A 22,833-nucleotide genomic window follows, 5' to 3' on the forward strand; every position below is an offset into this window, starting at 1 on the left:
TTTTTTTATAGAAAAATAGTTTTTTTTTTTTTTCCGGTTATTTTTCTGTTTGCAAAGTGCTTTCCATATATTTTCTTATATAATGATGTCAACACAAAGTGGCATTATTTTTCTGAGGAACCACAGATTAGGAGAGGTCATGAGTTAAAACGTGCTCACACACATAGTTGGTAGAAGGAAAATCTCAGGGCTCTGGCTTAAAGATCCAGGCCTCCTCCTCTTGAATGAGTGCTCTGTCATCAAACTCTCATTTTTATGGGTCCTAAAAGTCGTAACAACAACATCTCAACTGAGGTTAAAAATTGCCAGCAGGGTTGTGTTATGTCCCTCCCATCTTTCAAAGTTGTGTTTTAGTGATTGGATAACACTTGGCTTTTCTTTAAGACTTTTTTTTTTTTATGTTATGGTAATCACCATACATTACATCATTAGTTTTTGATGGAGTGTTCCATGATTCATTGTTTGCGTATAACACCCAGTGCCCCATGCAGAACGTGCCCTCCTTAATACCCATCACCAGGCTAACCCATCCTCCCACCCCCCTCCCCTCTAGAACCCTCAGTTTGTTTTTCAGAGTCCATCGTCTCTCATGGTTCGTCTCCCTCTCCGATTTCCCCCCTTCATTCTTCCCCTCCTATCTTCTTCTTTTTTTTTTTCTTTAAAACTTTTTAATAAAGATTTTATTTATCTGAGAGTGAGAGAGTGAAAGAGAGAGCGAGCGAGCAGGGGGAGGGGCAGAGGGAGAGGGAGAAGCAAGCTCCCTGCTGAGCAGGGAGTCTGACCCTGGGCTAGATCCCAGGACCCAGGGATCTTGTCCTGGGATCTTGACCTGAGCTGAAGACAGATGCTTAACCAGCTGAGCTACCCAGGTGCCCCAACACTTGATGTTCTTGATGCATCTCTTCCTTCCAAATGGAAAGACAAGCATATGTACATACATAAGTGGATATGGTTTTATTATCTGAAACCTATCATCTGCCCGATCAGGTAATTATTGCAGGGAGCGACGGGGTAGACTACAGGTCATTTATCCCTAAACTAAGGTTACTCTTTTTAGTAAATGTTTCCTAACATTTAACTGATTTATAAATGACCACTTCATAAAATAAATGAGGTATCCTTATTTAGTTACCTTGGATAAGGTAACAGGAAGCATATGGCTTAAAGATAAGCATTCTATGAATGCTTCATTGATCTTTTATTTGATTGAGGCAGGCATCAAATTACACTGGCCTTTATGACTTTGAAAAAGTGAAGGCTACTTCCATTATCCTATATGAAGTAGGACTTTGTGGGTTTAATTACCTATTTTTTTACTATATCTTTTTTTCTGCATTCTGGAGCAGATTCAAAATAAGTGTCTAAGATAATTCTGCCTTTGCTAATAGCTCTTCTCCTTGCTTGCTGAAATGATGAAGGATAGCTTCCTATTTAGGTAAAATGTCTTTGTTAGGCTCCTCAGCTGTCACAAAAGAATGTTAACACTATTTTTTCTGTCCCAAGAATCTGTACTCAGCTAGCAACACAGCATAGCAGTTCTTCAGGAATTTCAATCTGAAACTCAGTCATTTAGCATTTAGCACAAGTGCAGTTGAGAGATAATAATTAGGATGATTTTTTGGAAGGGCATGCAGTTTATTTATTCGTCTAAATGTCCTAAAATACATGCCTGAATTTAACCAGCTGAGTACGAGACCCTAGCATTGGTCCCTCTGAATTGTGTTTGGAATGACATCCCTAGAATTGTTACAAAACACAGCTCTTAAAAACTCATTTTATGTTCTTTGTATCAAACAATGGCTTCTTTATGAGGATTTCTTAGAGAAATTATTGTTCGAGCCAAGAACTAATACATAATTGTACTTTTCCTGAGAAACTGGTTTATTTTTGCCATTCAGGCTGTGAAATAAATGGAAATAGACAAGCCTTTCCTTTTTCTGTGGAATTTGTGGCCCACTTAGAACAGGTATGTGGGTGATCATATCAGGTAATTTTATTTTCATTGTTGACTATAGCTGATCATCATCCTTTTATATCTTCTTTAACTCCATTTTATTTTTAATATTTAAACTATTTCCCTGTTGTACATTCGTGAGTCATTGTTTTGGAGATGATCTTGTATGTAAACATTCTCGCATGTCTGAAAGTGTTCTTATTGCCCCTTCACACTTGATTATTTGGCTGAGTATAGAATTCTGAGCTCAAGCATATTTTTCCTTAAAACTAGAAGACATCACTTCCATGTTCTCTATCATCCTTTTTTGCTGATGAGAAATTTTATGTTAGTCCAATTCTCAGGTCTCTAGGGCTAGCCATTTTTTTTTTTCTCTTCTGGAATTTTAAAATATTTTGTCTTTGGAGCTCAAAATTTTGTGGAGCTCTGTGGGTCCATTTTCATTCATTCTAATTGGCACTTGGTGGCTTTTTCACTTTGAAGAGTTAGGTCTTACTCTGGTGCAGGGAAATTTTCTTCTCTATTTGATTATTTCTACTTATCCATGGTTTATGTTCCCTTCTCCTAAGTGTTCTTTTCACATCTTCCTCCTCTTTGTCATTTTGCTATATATTTTAAGAACTTTCTTCAATTTTATTTTCAGTCTATCCTACCTGTTTTTCCATTAAGTAGTTTTAAATTCCTGGAACTCTTTCTTGTTCTGTTATCTTTGTTCCTATCAGCTTGTTCTTGCTGCATGGATGCCATGTCTTCTTGAATATCTTCAAGGTGCTAATTAGCATAAAAAACCTCTTTTCCCCATCCATTTTCAGCATTATCTCTTCCTCTTGCATCCTTCTCTTTTGTACTATTGATTTTCCTCAGATGTCTGGTGACTTAGACAGTTGTTGGTTTGTGTTTACATAAGAGGGCAGTTGTAAGGGTCTTTCCCCTGGCCAGCCCTCTCCTTTAAATTGGAGGGGCTGGTGATGTAGCCAGCTCACAGGGAGGTTTTTCTGTGTGTCTTAGCTTTTTCTGGTTGCTATAGCAGAATACCATAAACTGGTGGCTTATGAACAACAGAAATTTATTTGTTATGGTCTGGAGATTGGGAAGCCCAAGATCAAGAAGTCAGTGCCTTTGGTGTCTGGTGAGAGCCTGCTTCCTGGTTCACAGATGGCTGTCTTCTTCCTGTGTCGTCACATGATGCAAGGGGCAAGGGACTCTCTGAGGACTCTTTTATAAGGGCACTAATCCTACTCATGAGGGCTCTACCCTCATAACCTAATCACCTCCCAAAAGCCCTCAAATACCATCTCATTGGGAATGTTCCAACATAGAGATTTTGGGGGGCCACAAACATTCAGTCTATAGTCTATAGTCTGGCAAATCCCACAGCTGCATCTGTAAGGCAGGGTTTACTAGGACCTAAGTCTCCCATAGCCAATGTGGTGGTTCAGAGGTGCTTCTCTCTTAGATCTGAACACCCTCTCTTGGTTTCCTCCCCAGGCATGTTGCCTAATCTCTTTAATGAGCAAGAGTAGGGGGATATGGGGGGCCCACCGAGCTCAATTTTTCTTTAATTATTCTGGTGATGTTCCCAAACTAGAGTGCACAGATAATTTATCTTCTAAGCCAGGACACTTTTGAAAGTGAAAAGTTATTTTGCCAAGACAATAAGAATAAACTGGGACTGTCACCCTATCTATATCACATTTTCAGCTTTTGTATTTATTGACTGAATCTGGACCTTCTGTGGGGCTTCAATGGGAATTTTTAAAATTTATGAACCTCTGCTAGATTCCACTCTTGTTTTCCAGCACTGTTATGTTTTTATTATTTTTAAAAACATTGCTGTTATTTCAGTGAGACCTGGGTGGGAAGGGAGGTAGAAGGACATACTTAGTTTGCTATCTTGAACTGGAAGATCTTTGAACTTCACTTTAAACATATACTGGCTCACTGTATTTTATACATCCTTGTGTATCACTTTACTCCTTTATGGAACCACACAAATTCAGTGATAATGATTATGTAGCAGTGAGCATACCCTAGTAGATCCTAAATCTCCCGGTGTGTACTTTTCTTTCAGTACTGTCACAGCTGGAAGGGTCCTGCAATGCCTACAAAATATTGGACATTAATTCACTGAACCTCTGAACAATTCTCAATGGGAGTTGTTAATGGAGGATTTGTTTTCAGCTTCCTTTTCTTGCAGGATGTGTCTTATTGCCAAGAGGGATTTCTATCCCTTCACGCACTGTCCTAGCACATGGAAGAATGTCCCTTCTTAGTCTAGCATAGTTAGGTTAAAGGCAGAAAACTGTAGGGATATAGAACCAAAGCCAGAATTTAGCAGAGCTTAGTGAAGGGATAGAAAATATGCCAGAGTTTATCTATAAAGATTCAGTTCAGAAAGACCATACCTACTGGAAGCACAGAGCAAAGATAAAGATTTAATAATGATTTAGAAGCCAAAAGAGGACTTCCTGGCTCTAACAGAGTCTCCTGCGACAAGAGCAATGTAGATACCCAGAAGAACATCCAGACTTTTCTAGCACAGACATTACCCTTCTGGCCACTTTGGGAAAGGGTTATTCTCAGTTCTTGGGGAGGGTGGTTACATGGAGACACTGGACAGGAGTCAAAATTCTGGATTTGGAGTAAAATTAGCTGCAGAACTATAGAATTCTATCCCTGGATGTGCTCTGTATAAATGTGAAATTTAAAAATGATCATCATCTGAATGTGAATGATGTAAACTAAAGGCAATTAAATATATAAATTAGCATATCTAAGTTTTGACTTACAGCTAAAGTTACTCTTTAAATTATAAGCAGGATGCCAGGTGGTCCAGGTTAACCTTTTCCTTGTAGAAGAGAGCCCCCAGTGGTCACCCTCCCAATAATATCTGTTGTTTTCCCCTGTCAGCAGTTTTACTATGCTTGTGTTAAGGTAGGGATGTTTAGACAAATCATCCAAGCTTTTTAAGCTTTAAGTGGGACTTAATCTGGGACTGTCACCATTTTGGCCATTTTGGGCTTTGATTTTTTGCTCTTTGTTAAGGAACCAGTAAGAAGGGGAGGATGGTGCCTTTATAGTTAGGGTTTAAAATGTTTCCTTCAGAGGATGGTTGTTTAAGAGGTTGCCTCCTGGTGAATTCTGGATTTCAGACTTATATATGTTAGGGGCAGGTCCACTTGGTGTGGTCAGCTGTGGACATCAGTCCAATATTGTTCTTACCAGAAATTAGGTGAGCTAGCCTTGAAAACAGGAACAGTCACAGGGAACTGACGTTATTACGTAGGTAAGAAGAAAGCCATGTAGGTGGTTGTCAAACAGACAAACATTCCACAAAAGGTAGAGACTCAACCATAACCAAAGACAGGGTGTCATTTGTCAGAAGCAGTTCTCAGAGGTGAACACAGTGTCATACTTGAGACTTGAACCAAAGAGGCTGTTTACATTCCTCTTGGACTTTTGGGAAAAAGTAGTCAATTCTTAAAATCATAGTGCCTGGTGTTTGGAGGATAGTGGTGGTGATAAAATATATTCCTTTCTTCCTTCCCCTCCTCTTGATCTCCCTCTTCTTTCTCCTCTCATTTCCACTTTCAGCTCTTCTTCTCTTTGCTTTCCCCTTACACTTCCTCCCCTATCCCTAATATATGACTAAGTTACTTTCCACCCTCCAGTCTTCTTTATCTCTGTAATTGTTATGTACCTTCTCCAAATTCTGGCTTTTACCACTACTCCTATACTTTTTACCACCTTTCACTTACCCAGATGGAGAACTGTGGGATTAAGGGAATTCCAGGTGAAATGATGAAGTCACTCACCATGAGTGTTAACATTGACATCTGGTGATTATTTTGCTGGTCTTCATGCCATAGCTTTCATTATTCCATCATTATTCCTTTGTCAACTCTGAATTCAGTAAAATGGAGCAAGAACTTGCTACTTTTACTACAAAAATGTGCTCTGCTGGTGTTTCCTCATCGCTACAGTAGCCCCCCCTTATCAGCGGGGGGACACGCTGCAAGACCCGCAGTGATGCCTGAAACCGAGGACAGTACCGAACCCCAGACTGTCTTTTCTTTCCCTCTGCGAATTTTAATTATGTACCGTCATAATCTGAGAGTTTTTTGTTCTTCTATTTTGTTATTTGCACTGGTGTTTGCATTTGTTTCCAGAAGATATTTTTTTGGCTACTTCCAGCAAAGGGCAAGTCTCCATCTCCTGGTGATGTGTAGTTCCTTTCAGTATGCCTGGGTTGTTTAGAAATACCATCTTTGCTCATTGACCATAAGGTCAGTGACCTCACTGGCCACTTCAGAATAGTTTTGTTTGGCTGTATCGTATTTTGTCACTTCGTAGCCAAAAAAAAAAAAATCCTTTCCCAGGGTGGCATTTGACTTTCAGCAGCCTTCTCCTTTAGGAACTACTTGGAGTTAAGAGAAAGAAAGGGTCTTTGTGGAGCTAAAGGGATGTAGAAATTGGAGACACATAATGTTTTGTTTTATGGCTGGCATCAGAATTACAATGAGACACATTTTAGCTTTCCATTTTGGGACTTTCCAACACACGTTCCAACATTTAGGCTGGAAAAAACCAATGCCCTTCAAATTTTAAAGCAAAGAATTCCTGCAACCTTGAGACAATCAAAGTAACCTAAGTGATGTTAGTTTAATGAGTTATATGTTTCTTTGTGTCAAAAATTTAGTTTCATACCTGATTTCTCTTTCTCTTTAGAAGTGGAACGGATAGTGAAAGCCAATGACCGTGAATATAATGAAAAGTTCCAGTATGCAGTGAGTAAAACATACACAGTACACACATGCTGGGATGGGTTTTACCTTAAGGACAGTTGAATTCATGCTTTCTAGAACTTTATGACTTCACCAAAAACTTTCTTTGTTTAGGCCCATTTTAGTATCAGGGGTGCTATATGTTTCTATAAATACAGATTTTAGCAATATTTGTACACTTACTTTTGTCCTGCAGTAAGAGTGGTTGGTATGCTCTTTGGTATGGGAAGAAGATAAAATTTCTTTCTCAAGAATTGATGCTTAGTTCATTTTGGTGCTGATTTGGCTACTAGAATACAGAGGAAAAAATAAACATGGGCCTCTATGGTAAATCTTGGTGATAGAAGTGGTGGTATTGGCTGATGGGTGATAAATGGCTTGGGGAGATTTTCTGTAAGTAACTCAGGCTGAATATGGAAACGTATATATAGGACAAAGTTCCCAGGTCCTGAATGATTGTGGTTATCAAGTGAGAAGTAAGAATGATTAGTTAAAATGTACAGTGTACTGCCTTTAAGTTTATGCTGAACTACTTTAAAAAAATTTTTAATGAGGATTTTCTTCATTTACATTAGAAATATTTATTGTCTATTAAGTGACTGGCACTGTTCTAGGAACCTGGGATACATTGATGAACAACTTCATGAATTACACGATGGGCCCTCTTAAAGTTCTTCTTATCTTTTTATGATGCAACCTAAGTTGCTACATGGAGTCTTTTATAAACTCTAAGAAAGATAACTGATAGAATTTGGCTTATAAGACCTGTTATAAGATTGAGTACACTGGCACATTTCATGAAAGAAGGTTTCAAAGATGATTTTGATAACTATGAAGGCAGGGCGAACTTTGGCAGTATCCATTTAGGCACTGGCCAGATGACAGAGTTTTGCCCAATGGATAATTTTTAGCATTTTGTTCTTATTGGCAGGTCTTTCCCATATATGGTGATGGATGCATTGGGCTATTGTAGTTTGGTACTATTAAATATTTTTTATTATTATTATGTTAGGTTAATCACCATACATTACATCATTAATTTTTGATGGAGTGTTCCATGATTCATTAGTTGTGTATAACACCCAGTGCTCCGTGCAGAATGTGCCCCCTTTAACACCCATCACCAGGCTAACCCATCCTCCCACCCACCCCCCAGAACCCTCAGTTTGTTTTTCAGAGTCCATCATCTCTCATGGTTCATCTCCCCCTCCGATTTTCCCCCCTTCATTCTTCCCCCTCCTGCTATCTTCTTCTTCTTCTTTTTTTTTTTAAACATATAATGTATTATTTGTTTCAGAGGTACAGATCTGTGATTCAACAGTCTTGTACAATTCATAGCAGTACTATTAAATATTTAACAAAGGTAGCTAACAATTCCTCTTTTTCTCATGCTGTGCTAATCATGTAATTGTAATTTGTTGTTCAATGGAAGTTTTCCTACAAGGAATCACTGGCTCTATGACAGACTTCTCATTATAAAATAATATATTGGAACTCTGATTTTATTCGTTAATCTTGTAAGCTTGGTTGACATAAGTCCGCCCTTGACAGAAGGAATCCTTCTTAGGAGGTTGATGAACATGTTTCTTAGCCTGAAAGAATGAGACTAAATTTCCTCATGGTGATTAATGCCCCTCTGTGCAGCTTCTAGTTATTTGGCCCCTCTGGTCATCTCCAGACTTGGCCCCATGCCTTTCTATCCATTCTACAGCTGGTCCTTTAACTGTAGAGGATGACCCTTGCAAGCCTTGACCATCAAACCCCAAATCAGAGGAGTAGACGTGTGTATTTTAAGACCTTGGGGAAAACAGTAATAAGTAATCTGTGAGGTAATTATGCATTTAAGTATTTAAGTATTTGGCTGTGTTTACTTGTTTTCCAGTGTGTAACAAGTATTTTCATTCTGTGAGTAGTAACTCTATAAGGAAAACCATACTTTATTTGCCTTTGTGAGACCATACAGGTTTTTCTACTTAGTTATTTTTACCTGATTATTAAATATTTCAAACTGACAGAACAGTATAGGAAATGACACCTGTATGCCCACCACTCAGATTAAATAGATGTTAGCAGTTGGCCGTGATTATTTCAGATCTTTTAAAAGTACTACACCAATGATACAGAGATGGTTTTCTCTTGAGCTTGCTTGATATTGAACAAAAGCACACAGATTTGTGGCTGCAGCTGTGTTTTCTCTTGAGCTTCCTAACAACAAAACAGTAGAACAGTATTCCATGGCTGTAGTAGATCGAATACGGCAGTTAGGTCTCTAAGTGAAAACCTTTCAAGGAAAGAACAAAACCCATTATGAGCTGGCAAAACCAAGAAAGACAAGAGTTGAGAAAGAAGGGCTGCAGAGCAGAGAGGGGCACAGGTATCCCTGCTCTATTGATCACTTCTGTGGCTCAGAGAGGATGAGGCAGGCCTCCCTAAATGGGCATGGGTCCCCAATAGACAGAGCTGATACTGTCTTGGTTTGAGAACTCCCAACTGGATGGCTGGCCATATAGTGAACTGTGGGGCCATTCTCAGCCCTTGTCTATTGAGCTGCAAGTTGGGGATGATACAAGTACTGATTTCATAGAGTTATTTTAAGGATTAAAGTAGAGTAACACACAATGACCCAATGAGCTAGTCTGTGTAGAGATGGTGTTTGAATCTATGTCTGATCTTAAGGCTTTTAAATCACTTGCTATATGGAATATGTTTGTAAGAAAGGTGGAAGCCTGGTGCCTTTTGCTTAACCTTGCCCAGCTTTAAAGGATATTACCCCAAATGGAAGTGGATTTGAAGAGACCTCAATAGAACTTAGGGGGAATGCTTATAATTAAAAAAGCAATGTTCCTACTTTAATGCTAAAAAGGAGTGGGAATAAACTGAAACTTTTTATGAAAAAGATAAAAGGAGAACTGGTAAAGTCCCCCCAAATGTAGTGGAAAGAGTGTTTTGGGATAAAATAGACCATAGTCTGAATCCTGTCTCTCATTTGCTAACTTGTGTTCTCAATTTGTTTCTGAACATCAGTTATTTCATCTGTGAAATAGGGAATTTCCTCATAGGACCATTTATTAAAGATTAAATGAGATAATTTATATAAAATATTTGATAATAGTGAGACTAGCAAATATACATGCATACATACATATCTCCTACTATGTACCAGGACCTGTGCTAAACATTTTCTATGGCTTTTTCTCTTAAAACTAACATGGTGGTAGGCAAGTAGTCACAATAAATTATAGATTCCCTATAAAGCATCAGATAGAGTAAGATAGTGATAAAAGCAATGTTAGGAAGATACTGAAAAATTGGCTAAAGTTGTATAAGGTGCTTTTGTAGTAAGTATCATACCAAAAAATTAGCAGATCTATGATACTGAAGGTGTAGAAGTTGCTGATGGTGCAATGGTTACAGAAACAAGAATAACAGTGTAAATGATTGTGGTCATAGAGACCCCCTCCCTGCCCTGCCAAATAAGCCACATGGAAATGAGAATTATTCAAGGAGGTATTTACTGATTACCTACTCTGTGCAAAGCATTTGGCGAGGTTAGGAAATTTTCCTGACACTCTCAGCATGGATATTGATGGGTAGAGCCGCGACTAACAGTGATAGTAATAGTAATAAAGACAGTGGTACTAATAATAGCTTACACACCTGTAGTGCTTACCACATGAAAAGCAGAGTTCTAAGCATTCTACTATATTAAACTTATTTAACCTCACCACAATTCTATGAATAAGAGCACTTTTATTGTCTCACTTCTGTGTGTAAAAACATTGAGGCACAGAGATCTCACTTGAGTGACTTGCTAAGGACGCACTGCTAGAGAGTGGCTCCCATTCTTCTAGCTATGTTGTCCAGCTACATACCAGGTGCTTTGTACATTGCTAATCTGCCACAAAACCAAGCAAGATGAAGCGGGTCTCCATTTCCAGAGCTAATAGGTGGCAAAACTGGAATTCTAATTCGGATTGGCCAGATTCCAAAGTCTGTTTTCCCCATGATACCATGTTGCTCTTTTGACCAATCCCAAAAAACAAACACTACCAACAAAACAAACAAAATCTCCCAAATCTCCTCTCCTTCCCTCACATACCTACTTATAAAATATATTTATACTCTGGAGACGAAGGCAGATAAAGGACATAAATTTTACAAATGTGAGACGAAGAATGACCTTAAATCTTACCCTTAGCATTTGCCAATGAGAACTTGGGAGAAAAATTTACACAAAGCTCAGATAAAAGCTGTGATTTCCTTAAGCCCTAAGCCTGGCCAAGCAAGTGTTTCTCTTTGAAGGCTGAAGAAGATATTTAAATATGTAGAGAACCTTAATTTATCAACAAAGCCTAAAGCTTCAAGGCATATTATAGGATACAGCACAGGCTTAAAAAATGATCAAAAGTGTTTTTAAGAGATAAAGGGTTTAGAACATTAACAAAAGACAAAGTTAATTATTCTAGGTGAAATTGGTAAATTAGATATGATATTGTGACTGCTGGGAGGTAGAAAACATAAAATTACAAGTGGTATTTTGGACTGCCCAGATGTATACAGCAAAGCAGGATTGGAGAGTGTAGGGAGAGCCAGCCAAGTGCTAGAATTATTATTCTCATTAGAAAGGAGTTCAAAGTTTTCCTGGTTAATAATAGGAATGAATAATGCTAGTAATGAAAACAGTGGTTGTATTAAAATATGTTAATGTTAAAAATGTTAGAAAAATTGTGAAAGTGAGCCAAGTATCCATACTCATTATCCCTATTAAAAGGAGTTGAAAGTGAATGGTGGAAGTTATGAAAACAGTTGTAGTTGTATTAAGATGTGTTGATGTCGAAAAATGTCAGGAAAAAGTGTTAGATTAATTATGGCTATTTTCTGATTTTGTTTAAAAATAAATGATGTTGGGCGCCTGGGTGGCTCAGTTGGTTAAGCGACTGCCTTCGGCTCAGGTCATGATCCTGGAGTCCCTGGATCGAGTCCCGCATCGGGCTCCCTGCTCGGCAGGGAGTCTGCTTCTCCCTCTGACCCTCCCCCATCTCATGTGCATTCTCTCTCTCAAATAAATAAATAAAAAAAAAAAAATCTTTAAAAAAAAAAAAAAAAAAAAAAAAAAAAATAAATAAATGATGTTGGAAAACATTGGTTTTCCCACTGGTTCTCCTTTCCCTTTTTAAAATAGGCACAGGCACATACCATCCTCATTCAATTTGCTGGAACATCAACAGAATTTAAGAAGGGATATGAACTCATTTCAGTCATCAGGAAGTTATCCTGCCTCAAACTCAGAAACTTCAGTAAAGCTAGATGCTTAATATCTGAATGTATTTTATGCACAGATGCAGATAGGAAGTTTCTAAAGGATTTTTTTTTTTTTTTTGAGCTAAATTGTTGATCCCATTTAGGAAGTACACAGGCTTATATAAGTTGGTGAAAATTTGCCCACATAGTTTTACATGCTTAGAAAGAAAGCATTCCATCCAAAAATAGCAATTCTGATATCCTGATTTATTCCTAGAATCTTAAAATGTCTTATGGATATCATGGTTGTTGGATGGAATTTGCTGTTGCTCTTGTGATTTTTGTGCTTGCTAGAACAATGATAATTTGGATTTTCTGAAGAGTGTTCGTTCAGTGTGACAACTTGGCTGACTCTCAGCTGTTAGTGCTACAATGACATGACCAAGACTCCCTTCAAAACAAACTTTTTTTTCCTCCCACCCATTTATACAGGGGTTTATATGTTTCCACTTCTTTTTTCCTCTTAGAGTAGGTGGTTAAGAGTAGAGTAGAAAAATATGGTCCACCATTATTCTGGGTATGTGAGCTTGAATGAGGTTGGTTACAAGGACCTCTTTAGGCCCACATTATAATGATGTGTCTGTGTTTCTGAGACCAGGCTGGCAGAACAGTAAATCTTTGTGTTCCTGTGTGTGGAGGTGAATTGAATTTATTCAATTCAATTCAAACTGTCCTCCCCCCCCCTAAGATTTATTTATTTGAGAGGGAGACGGAGAGAGGGCACATGTGCACTCATGAGCAGGGCAGTGGGGAGGGGCAAAGGGAGAGAGAGAATCTCAAGCAGACTCTCCTCTGAGCATGGAGCCTAATGCGGGGCTTGATCCCATGACACCTGAGATCATGACCTGAGCTGAAACCAAGAGTCGGACGGTTAACTGACGGAACCACCCAGGTGCCCCTGTCTTTTTTTTATAGAAATAAAAATGACTTTCAAAATTCAACATACTCACAATGTATCTGCTCTAAGCCAGAAACATGTATGTTTGTTGACTGACTTACTTTCCAAAGAAGATTTGAGGCAGTGTACAACAAGAATATAAAGCTCAAAGGGATAAACATACACAAGGAAACTGGTATGGAATGAATAAGTCACAGAGATGAAAGGTACTGCATAGGGAGTTTGGTCAAGGGTGTTGTAATGATATTGTACGGTGACAGATGGGAACTATAGTTGTGGTAAGCATAGTACCTATAGGGTTGTTAAATCACTGTGTTGTACACCTGAAACTAATGTAACATTGTGTCTCAACTATACTTCAATAAAAAAATGAGGAAAATGAGATGAGCAGGCTATTTTTAGTGGGCCCCAAAGTACATGCCAGCAGGCCTTATCTGCTTAGAATGGCAACGCGTTGAATGCTACTGGGATTACTAAGACGGGGTGTATAGGTTTTGCTCTCCACCTGAGCATATATGTTCTACTCAAGAAGAGAAGACTAGACCATAAGAACAAACTCGGTAATAGATAACAAGGAAAAGGTAATGCTAAATCCTTAATTGTGTGATGTGGCTTGTAAGTGTTAGGGAAAGTGTTTGAGGAAGTCTTGCCAGAGAAAATGGGAATTGATGTGAGCCTTGTTTGTTTGTACCATCAACATTAGGAAGGGGAGAAATGAGCAAAGTCCTGTAGTTGGACCTAATTGGGGGTGAGGGGTGTGTCATAGGAAATTGTTCAGGTAGGTGAGATCAGATCGTTCAAAAAAATTTGAGTATGAAGTAATAGGCTCTCAGGAGTTGAGGAGTCACAAAGTGAAAAAGAATTTTGCTTGCCTTCCAGATAAAATAGACTAGATATCCAAATGGAGATGCCCAGGTAATATGGAATGTAACTGGGTGGGCTTACAGCTGTAGAACAGGGATATCAGTTGGAAGAAGATGCTTGAAACTAGGAAAAAAATGGAACTTGTTGAGGAGTGATGGCTGACCTGTGCAGTGTGGGGGTAGAAACCCACATTTAGTTAGGGGAAGGGGGGAGCCCAAGAAGGAGCAGAGAGCAGCAGAGATTAAGAACAGAGGGAGGACAGTGAGATGAAAGCCAGGGGAAAGGAGCCTCTCAGAAAACAGTGGGGGGGGGGGCGGGGGGGAGGTGGGGAGACAAGGGTGGATAACCATACCTAATGCTAGGTGCTAATGAGGTTAAGAACTAAGGAAAAAGGTATTTATTTATTTATTTATTTTTTAAAGATTTTTAAATTTGAGTATAGTTGACACACAATGTTACATTAGTTTCAGGTGTACAACATAGTGAGTTGACAAAGCTGTATGTTACACTGTGCTCATCACAAGTGCAGCTACCATCTGTCACCATATAGTGCTATTAACAATACCACTGACTGTATTCCCTGAGCTATACCTTTTATTCTCATGACTTATTCATTCCATAGCTAGAAGCCTGTACTTCCCACTCCCCTTCACCCATTTTTCTCCATCCTTCCCCCACCTCCCCCACAGCCATCACTGTGCTCTCTGTAGGTCTAATTCTCCTTTTGGTTTCTTTATTTCATTTATTTTGTTTTTTAGATTCCATATATGAGTGTGATCATATGGTGTTTGTCTTTCCAGTCTGACTTATTTCACTTAGCATAACACCTTCGAGGTCCCTCCATGTTGTTGCAAATGGCAAGATTCTTTTTGTATCACATTCTCCTTATCTATTTGTGCCTGAACATTTAGGCTGCTTCCATACCTTGGCTATTGTAAATAATGCTGCAGTAAACATAGGGGTGCATATATCTTTTTGAGTTAGTATTTTCATTTTCTTTGGGTAAATACCTAGTACTGGAATTATTGGATCATATGGTGTTTCTGTTTTTATTTTTATTTTATTTTTTAAAGATTTTATTTATTTATTTATTAGAGAGCGAGCGAGAGAGAGACAGCATGAGAGAGGAGAGGGTCAGAGGGAGAAGCAGGCTCCCCACTGAGCTGGGAGCCTGATGTGGGGCTCGATCCCAGGACCCTGGGATCATGACCTGAGCTGAAGGCAGTTGCTCAACCAACTGAGCCACCCAGGCTCCCTGTTTTTATTTTTTTGAGGAACTTCCATACTTTATCAGAAGGGAGCAATTAGAGGACCTGAAGAAAACAGTTTTATTATTTTTTTTTTAAGTTGGGATTTGGAAGTCAAAGGGCAGAAAGAATATGCAAAAAAGAAGGGCGTGGGGTATAGTCCACTCAATTAAGAATTTGCAATAAAAAAGAGAGAAGTAGTATAAAAGCTTTCAGGCTCACTGAAATTAAGTACATTTTTGAATGAATCTTCTTACCTATTTTGGCTATCCAAGTCCATGGGAAGGTAAAACTCAAGTATTTTTTTGGGGGAGACTCTTGGGATATCAACATGCTGGGACACATCTGACTCCTGCTTTAATCCCCAACCTGACGGGAAATTTGGGTTTCTCTTTCTTTTCTTCCTGAGCAGTATAGTTGCAGTGCCAACGTGCTGTAGATCCTCACCAACAGGCCTGATTACCAGAGTAATTTATGCACCAACCGAAGAGTACAGATGATGACAAGCAGTGTGACAAGTTGGAATTAGTTGTGGAAAGTGCCAGAAACTCGCATTTGTTATGGGTTTCTGGTTGTTGGTTGCTGTGTTTTGTATTGGGGTATTCCCATAGCAACAGTGGTTTTTTAGCAAACATTGAAAATGTCTTCTGTTTTGTGTGCTGTTAATATCTGTGTAAATTATTCTATGTTCTACGTGACAGAAGTTTTTCCTTTTTACTTGTAGGAGAAAAGGTAATTTTTGGACTTCATTTTCTTTTCGGATTTAAGAGTTTAAAAGTATAAACATTTTATCTCTTTGACATATGATTTATTTAAATAGTGTTATTCTTTGGCTAAGCATTTGTCTGATTCCTCATCTCTTTAATTTGGTTAGTCTGTTTTAATCTTTTGTTTTAGCCTCTGAATTGTTCTAAAATGGCACATTAAGGTAATTAAGGAATCTAGTTAAACTCTAAAACTCTGAAATGTTTGCTTGTTATTTACCTGTTCTAGGCTTGAGATAATTTCAGTGTCCTCATGAACTTGTTCCATTTCATCTGTTTGTGAAGTAAATTTCAAGTAAAGACAGATTTTTTTTAAGTTTTGCTTTCTTCATTGCAATGACATGAAATTGAAAAGTTTCCAAACAATATGTAATTGGAATTAGAAGAATTAAAATAAGCTAATTTTGATGTTAGAATTTTAGAGCTCATTATTGTCAGGATACAGTGGTGTAAATTTAAACCAAGACCAAGAAATGAAAAGATGGAGCAGGAAGAGAAATAACTTCCTGTGTGGAGTGAGCAATGCAAATGCAGTTTCCTTTGCTGGCAAAAGGTTTGTGAAAGTTATACATAAATCAATCATGTGGATAAAATTGGGCAAGTTCAGTAACAGTTGAGAAGTTAATGGAAAAACCAACAACCCCAACGGTTTCAAAGTGGTTTTTATCTTGTTTTGTAGTTTTCTTTATTGGACCAAATAGTTTTGTTCTGTGAATCATGCTATGAAAAGATGGTGATTACCGTATTTTAGATTTTGTAGTTGCAAAATTAATCAAATAGTTTGTGTTAAAAATGTCTCAAATTCATGTCCACAATTATGAAACCAGTGGTCAGATTACTGTTGTATTTTGTATCTGTCTTTTTTCTGCAGTTTCTTACAAAGGTAAGCTATTTAGGCATGAAAGTCAAGCTGGAAGATACTTTAAAAACGATACTAGGAGTTGGTTAGGAGCTATATATGTATGGGTATAAATCTATGTGTGTTGCATGAATATGTGCATGTAGGTAAGGTTGTAGTTGTAACTCCGTGTATCTATCTTTAATAATGTTCTGGCTTGACTAGAGAAAGCCTGTTCTTTGAGGAATTAAATACAGGACAGCAATCAGATTCCTGTATCTAGATCAGTGATATAAATCTCTGCTGGTACCCCTGTCTTGACTTCTCTAGCAGCCCTAATTGTTCTGGGTTTCATTCATGCTCCTTGGTTGTGAATCTTGCTGTGAAACAAGGTCACATCATTATGGCTGTGGCTGTCCAGGTGCTTTTTGCATAGGTTGCAGATGGTGACATCATTCCACACCAATAGTTGAAAAATGCAGGGAACAAGAGTTGCTTCATACAAATCGAAAAACCTGACTGACTTCTCTGGTGCTGTAAAGAAGTTAGCTTAAGTTCATTATAGAATATCAGTGTGGAATTATCCTTTCAAGCTTTCCCATCCACTTCTCTCTACAGAATTCTCACTGACTGCATATCCAGTCTTTGTTTATATCCCTTACAAGAGGGCAACTCACCACCTCTCTTTAGTGGGAAAGGGTGAGGGGTGTGGGGTCCCACCTGGCTCAATTTTTCTTTAATTATTCTGATGATGCTTCCAAACTAGGGAGAATAGATAATTTATCTTCCGAACCAGGATACTTTTGAGAATGAAAGGAGATCCTATTAGTTATTTTGCCAAGACGATGGGCATAAACTGGGACTGTCACCCTATCCATAACATATTTTCAACCTTTGTATTTATTGACTGAATTTGGAACTTCTCTGGGGCTCTGTCTTTGGGTAGTTTTGATTATTAAACAGTTTTTCCTTCAGTTGAGCTAAATTGATTTTTCTCTTGTTTTATTATCTATTGGTTTAGCTTTTCTTCTGAGGCCAAAGCTGAGCAAACATGTGTCCTGATTCACATGACAAACCTGATAATGTATTTAAAATACCAAACTTGGGCTCATTGATTAGACTAATCTCCAGGACAGTCACCTGCAACCCCCCCTTTTTTCCCCAAAGAGTTTCAACTTTTCTATAACCAACCCCATAAAGTGGGTTGTTCCAGAGTCAAACACCATATTTTAGACGTTATTTGAGCAGCTAGAAGTAGCAGAAGAAGAACTATTACTGCAGTTTGAGATTGTACTAGCTTTTTGGTGATTGTTGACTCCTCTTAATCTCTTACTGATTTCATTTTCATCATTAATGACAAAGACTGTGTCACATTCTCTCTTATCTTGCTTGCCATAGAACTTGACACACAACAGGTATTTCCTCTGTCATTAAATATCTCTTTCATTATTGTGTCATATGCAGACTTACGAGCATGTCTTCTGCATCTTCACTGATATCTAATCCAATGGGCCAGTTAAATCAAAAGCTCTGGAAGTGGAGTCCCAACCACTGGTATATTTTTTAAGCTTTCTGGGTGATTCTAATTAGCAAACAGGGTTGAGAATCACTATTCTAAGTTAGTAATAAAAATTTGAGTACAACACAGTTGAGGACACATCACTAGATACCTCCCTATAGATGCCATTGGACCATTAATCATTATGAATTTCTGACTTAGGTAGTTTCTAATTTCTATAGTTAACTCTCCTTGCTACCAACCTAATTTTTAAGTTTATTGCTTTTTATCTTAATAAGCAGACTTTTTTTAAGTTGTTACAGTGCTGGTTAGATGGCTTCTATATGGAAGCAGAAGGGTGGAAGAAATAATTGAGCTTTAAAGATTCCTTTCCAAGTCATATTTCTATGATTCTTGCAAACCACTTAGTTCCATGTTGCGATATTTTAAATACTCCTGTAGCCCAAATGCCACAAAAACGCCATTGTTCTAAGCAAGACATTTTTGAGGTTAGAAGCACAAATGGGCTGAACTTTATAATGTTTTGCAGAGACAGCGTTGTTCAGACTTTTCTAGGTGAGAAAATACGTTAAAGAAATGTTTCACTTTTTTTCTTCTCCCTTGCTCTCTGATCTGGTAATAAACTGTATGAAGATGGTGTGCTAAAAATTGTGAAAAATATGCTTATTTTGGTAAAAGTAGTTCTCCAGGTTTTGTACTGGAAATTACTGGGTTTTTTTGTGAATTACTATTAATTATATTAGCTCATGTTTTGTTTTGATAAATGGAATTGCTTTTCTCCCCATGTATTATTTTGTATTTTCCAGTTGGGTTTTCAGCCTTCTATCAAGTAATTAGTAAGTGTTTGTCACTTTGTTAAATACTTTAGAGACTTAAAAAGGTATAAAATAATTCTTAGCCCTTCAAGAGTTTGCTATCCCCTTGGAATTTTGAGATCATTTTGTATGCATGAATGAAATAACAGTATAAGACATTGTAATATTAAGTATGAAAATGAATAGTGTTAGACTTATAATTAGCATTTTCACTATATCTGGGTAAAGAAGACAATTTCCTAAAAAAAGGTGAATCATTTTCTTAAAGTTGTATTGGTAATTATGTCTTTTAAAAATTATGAAAGAATGGTAAAATACCATGTTGCATTTATATAAAAATGGTCTGTCTGGATTTGGGGAACCATTTGGCCAAAGGTCAAGTGTCAGTCACCTTTTAGTCCATCTCAACCTAAACTGACTGAAGAAAATGATGAGCTCATTCAAAAGTATTCCTGGGACATACTGGAATTAAATTTTTTGAATATGAAAGGTAGTTGAATTTTTTTTTTGTTTAATTCAAATGTGATATATATACAATTTCTGAAAATCAATACTTCAAATATTTTAACGTCAGGAATAATTCTGAATTTGTTTTATGAATAAATAATTACAAATAAATTCCTGAAGCCATACAGGGCCTACACGCTATTGCCTGTGCAAATGATCAGTATTTTGCATTTTGCATGTCAGCATTTTAAGAAAAGGGTTTCTTGCACTTCTATTTCTTCTCCTCACCCTGCTGTGCTCCCCCTTGCTTTCATATACCTATGGAATTTCTTCCATAGTCCTGTGTTTTCCAACTTAATCCTTGGTCTGATCTTCTATTTGTAAGAGCTTAAATTGAAAATGTGTGAAAAACCTCCATTTTCCCCCAATGATTTTTCTTTTCAGTGTATTTTTCTTGAAGGATTAAAGGATAAGTCTGGAAGAATATCTTCAGCTGGGTCAAAAGGACATTTTGTCTTTATAGTCTAAGTCCTGGTGTAAGGCATTTATTTGTGATGATTTAGTTCCATGGTTTATTAGTGAAATCAAGTGTTCTCTGAAAGTTCATGATCTATAGTGCACAAATGGGACTTTTTGGATTTGTACTACTAATCTAATTGTTAACATAGGCTTTTAAAAAATACATGCAGCCTTGCTTATATAACAGAAATTTGTGCTTATTAGTACTCGTAGAGGTTATTTAATATTTTGCTTCTTGAGGTGTGGTCCACAGACCTCAGACCAGCATCACTGGCTTCATCAGGAGCTTATTAGATATGCAGAATCGCAGTCCCTCCTCTCCAACTATTGACTCAAAATCTGCATTTTAACAAAACCCCCAAAGGATTTATATATACATTTGGGTTTCAGAAGCAATGGACCAAAAAAAAAAAAAAAAAAAAAAAGCAATGGACCAATCCTCTATTCTTATTTTAGTTAGGAGTGCCCTGAAGATTTTGACAAAAACAAAGAGGTGAGGAGGGAAAAGAAGTATTTAATTATCAAGCATAATGCTAATACTTTAAATGTGTTCTCGGTTAATCTTCACATGCGTGGTAGATATTATTACCCACATTTTATAGATAGGGACACTGAAGATTGGAGGGACTAGGAGATATTTTTCCAAGGTTACTTAGCTGGTAAATTGTTGAGTCACCACGCAGATTGAGGAATCCAAGCCCTCACTTTTTCCTAATACTCAATTATTTCTTGGGACAATTGGCATTCACTAAGTACTTATTAACTGGATTGTTGTTTCTTTATGGGGAATATGACTTAGATTTTTTTGGAAAACGTCTTCAAGAAGCTCTTGAAGCTTTCCTGAAACAAGGGGGCTTGCAGGGAGCGTCTTCTCAATCTATGAATTTTAAATTGGAAGTTTGATTTTTTTTTTTGTCTTCTACATGTAATTCCTTTCTTTAAGGCAGGTCTGCCTTCTTAACTCCCTTCCTTCTTTCCATCCCTCTCCCTGCCTTTTCTTTGCCTACCCCTTCTCCTTTATAATAGCCTCTGTCAAAATAGTTGTTTGTCATGAATAAGAGGGCACATGTTGAAAAGTATTTTATATTGTGATTTTACAACAGAAACCTAGGATATTTTAATAGCATTTTCAGGGAAACAATGGGGCTAATTCACAAATGCAAAATCCAGTTTGAATTCACAGGGTGGGTGGTGCACAATGTTGGTGATCTAGGCTGTGATAAGTCCCTTCCTGAGGTATATGCGATGGTAAGTAAACTGTGTTCAGGTGAAGCTATTTAGGGTGGACTATGCCATACCTTCTATTTTCCAGCTTCCCTCCCCATATCTTCCCATCTCTACCTAGTTGCCTGGCAGTTTACTGTTTCCAAGATCTTTCATCAGGGTGCTGTGGCTCATGACTGGCTTGACCTTTTCAAGTGTTTTTAGCCTTTCTGGGTGTCACTTTCCTTACTGAGGATATAGGCAAATTATTTCCCTGGAAAAGGACTATTGTGGGAAGAGAATATCTAAAATGGATTTGACATCCTTTGTTATTATAAGTAAAGCAACCATTTGGGAAAACCAGTTTCTCCTAAAATCCTCAGGCCACATGCCATAGTCAGATCCTATCCTCCGCCCCCTTTACATCCTTTGTCTTTACTTATATTGCCATAGGTGACCCTCAGTAGAGGGTCACAGAGCATGGGCTTCTATTCCCATGAAATACCTCCTGATTCTCTTCTGCCAAACTCTTTGGATTTTTCTTCCCCCAAACCAACACACTTGCATAGGAGTCTGGATGAACTTTTGGAACCCTTACCTCAGATGGAGTCAGTCAGGAGGAGGAATGTATTAAAGGAAGGCACTGGGAAGGAGGAATGTGAAGGAAGTAGAATGAGATGGTGGAAAAGGTGTTGGGTGATGCAACTAGGAGCCTGTCCTTGCTTTCTCCCTGCCTCCCTTCATTCATTCATTCATTTCTTTCTTCATTCAGGAAACAGGGGAAAGGATCTGGTCTGCTCTGTGCCCTCACTGTTACTCCTAGCTGGCCTCCCAGTGATGCTTGGGTGGATCACTAACTATTAAATAAACAAATCCCCACTGGAGCCCTGGAGCCTAGTACTTAGAACTGTCCTGTGAGCAGCTCAGCTGCAAATCAGTTGAGCGACGTAGAGCATCTGTCTTAGTGAGTTTTGAATGGAGACTCACATTTGAAGGCACTGTGCATTTTCTCTGTGCATATCATGGGAGTCCTTGCTCTGCTCAGCACTCACATGAGCTTCTTACTGAAACTCTATGTCTGCTCCTACAAAAGACAACTGCCTGTTTTTATGTGTGTCACCAGGGAGCGCCATTTCCAGTTCCCCAAAGCAAATTTAGTCTTCATGTAACTTAGACCATTCTAAGCAAAAATTGCTGAAAACTCATTAAACTCTTTGTAGATGATGTGATCACAAAAATAAAAGATTGACACTTCAATTTATTTATAAACTATTATTGTTGCTATTGTGTTTTAATTATAGAAGATACTTTGAAGCCTTGTTCTTCTCCCATTCCATGTAGAGAATTTTCTTTTCCTTGTGTTCCAGCTGGTCCTTTATCCTTCCCTCTCCTTTATCCTTTACTCTCAAGTAAAAACTACTCAAAAGACAAAAAAAATCAGAAAGGTGATGTGGGTTTGTCTGAATTTAGATTTATTGCCCAACCCTGGATGAGAATGGGCTGGAGACCAAGAAAAGATAGGAATGTTGTAGGAGGGCATCTCTATAAGTTGGCCATGGGTCCTAATTGCCCCAGCACCCTGCTGGGGGTGGGAATTCAGAGATGTACACACTTCTCAACTGATCCCCAGGAATTTAGGAGAAAATTGCATGGTGTTATTTGTGTAGCACCCTAGTGTAA

At 38.0% G+C, this 22,833-nt stretch overlaps 1 protein-coding gene across 1 annotated transcript in view; it reads left to right on the plus strand.

Annotated features, from left to right (window-relative positions):
- The window catches only part of ATP8B4 (ATPase phospholipid transporting 8B4 (putative)), a 266,629-nt gene that overhangs the window by 41,544 nt on the left and 202,252 nt on the right, over positions 1 to 22,833 (plus strand). The window contains exon 3 of the mRNA XM_064570495.1: positions 6,683 to 6,741. Within this exon, the coding sequence (XP_064426565.1) occupies positions 6,683 to 6,741 (59 nt within the window). The remainder of the gene's footprint in view (positions 1 to 6,682; positions 6,742 to 22,833) is intronic.

This window comes from Mirounga angustirostris, unplaced genomic scaffold (genome assembly GCF_029215605.1).
Source record: "Mirounga angustirostris isolate CCGP_5_RB_7025 unplaced genomic scaffold, mMirAng1.0.hap1 SCAF_9, whole genome shotgun sequence".
Lineage (NCBI taxonomy): Eukaryota > Metazoa > Chordata > Mammalia > Carnivora > Phocidae > Mirounga > Mirounga angustirostris.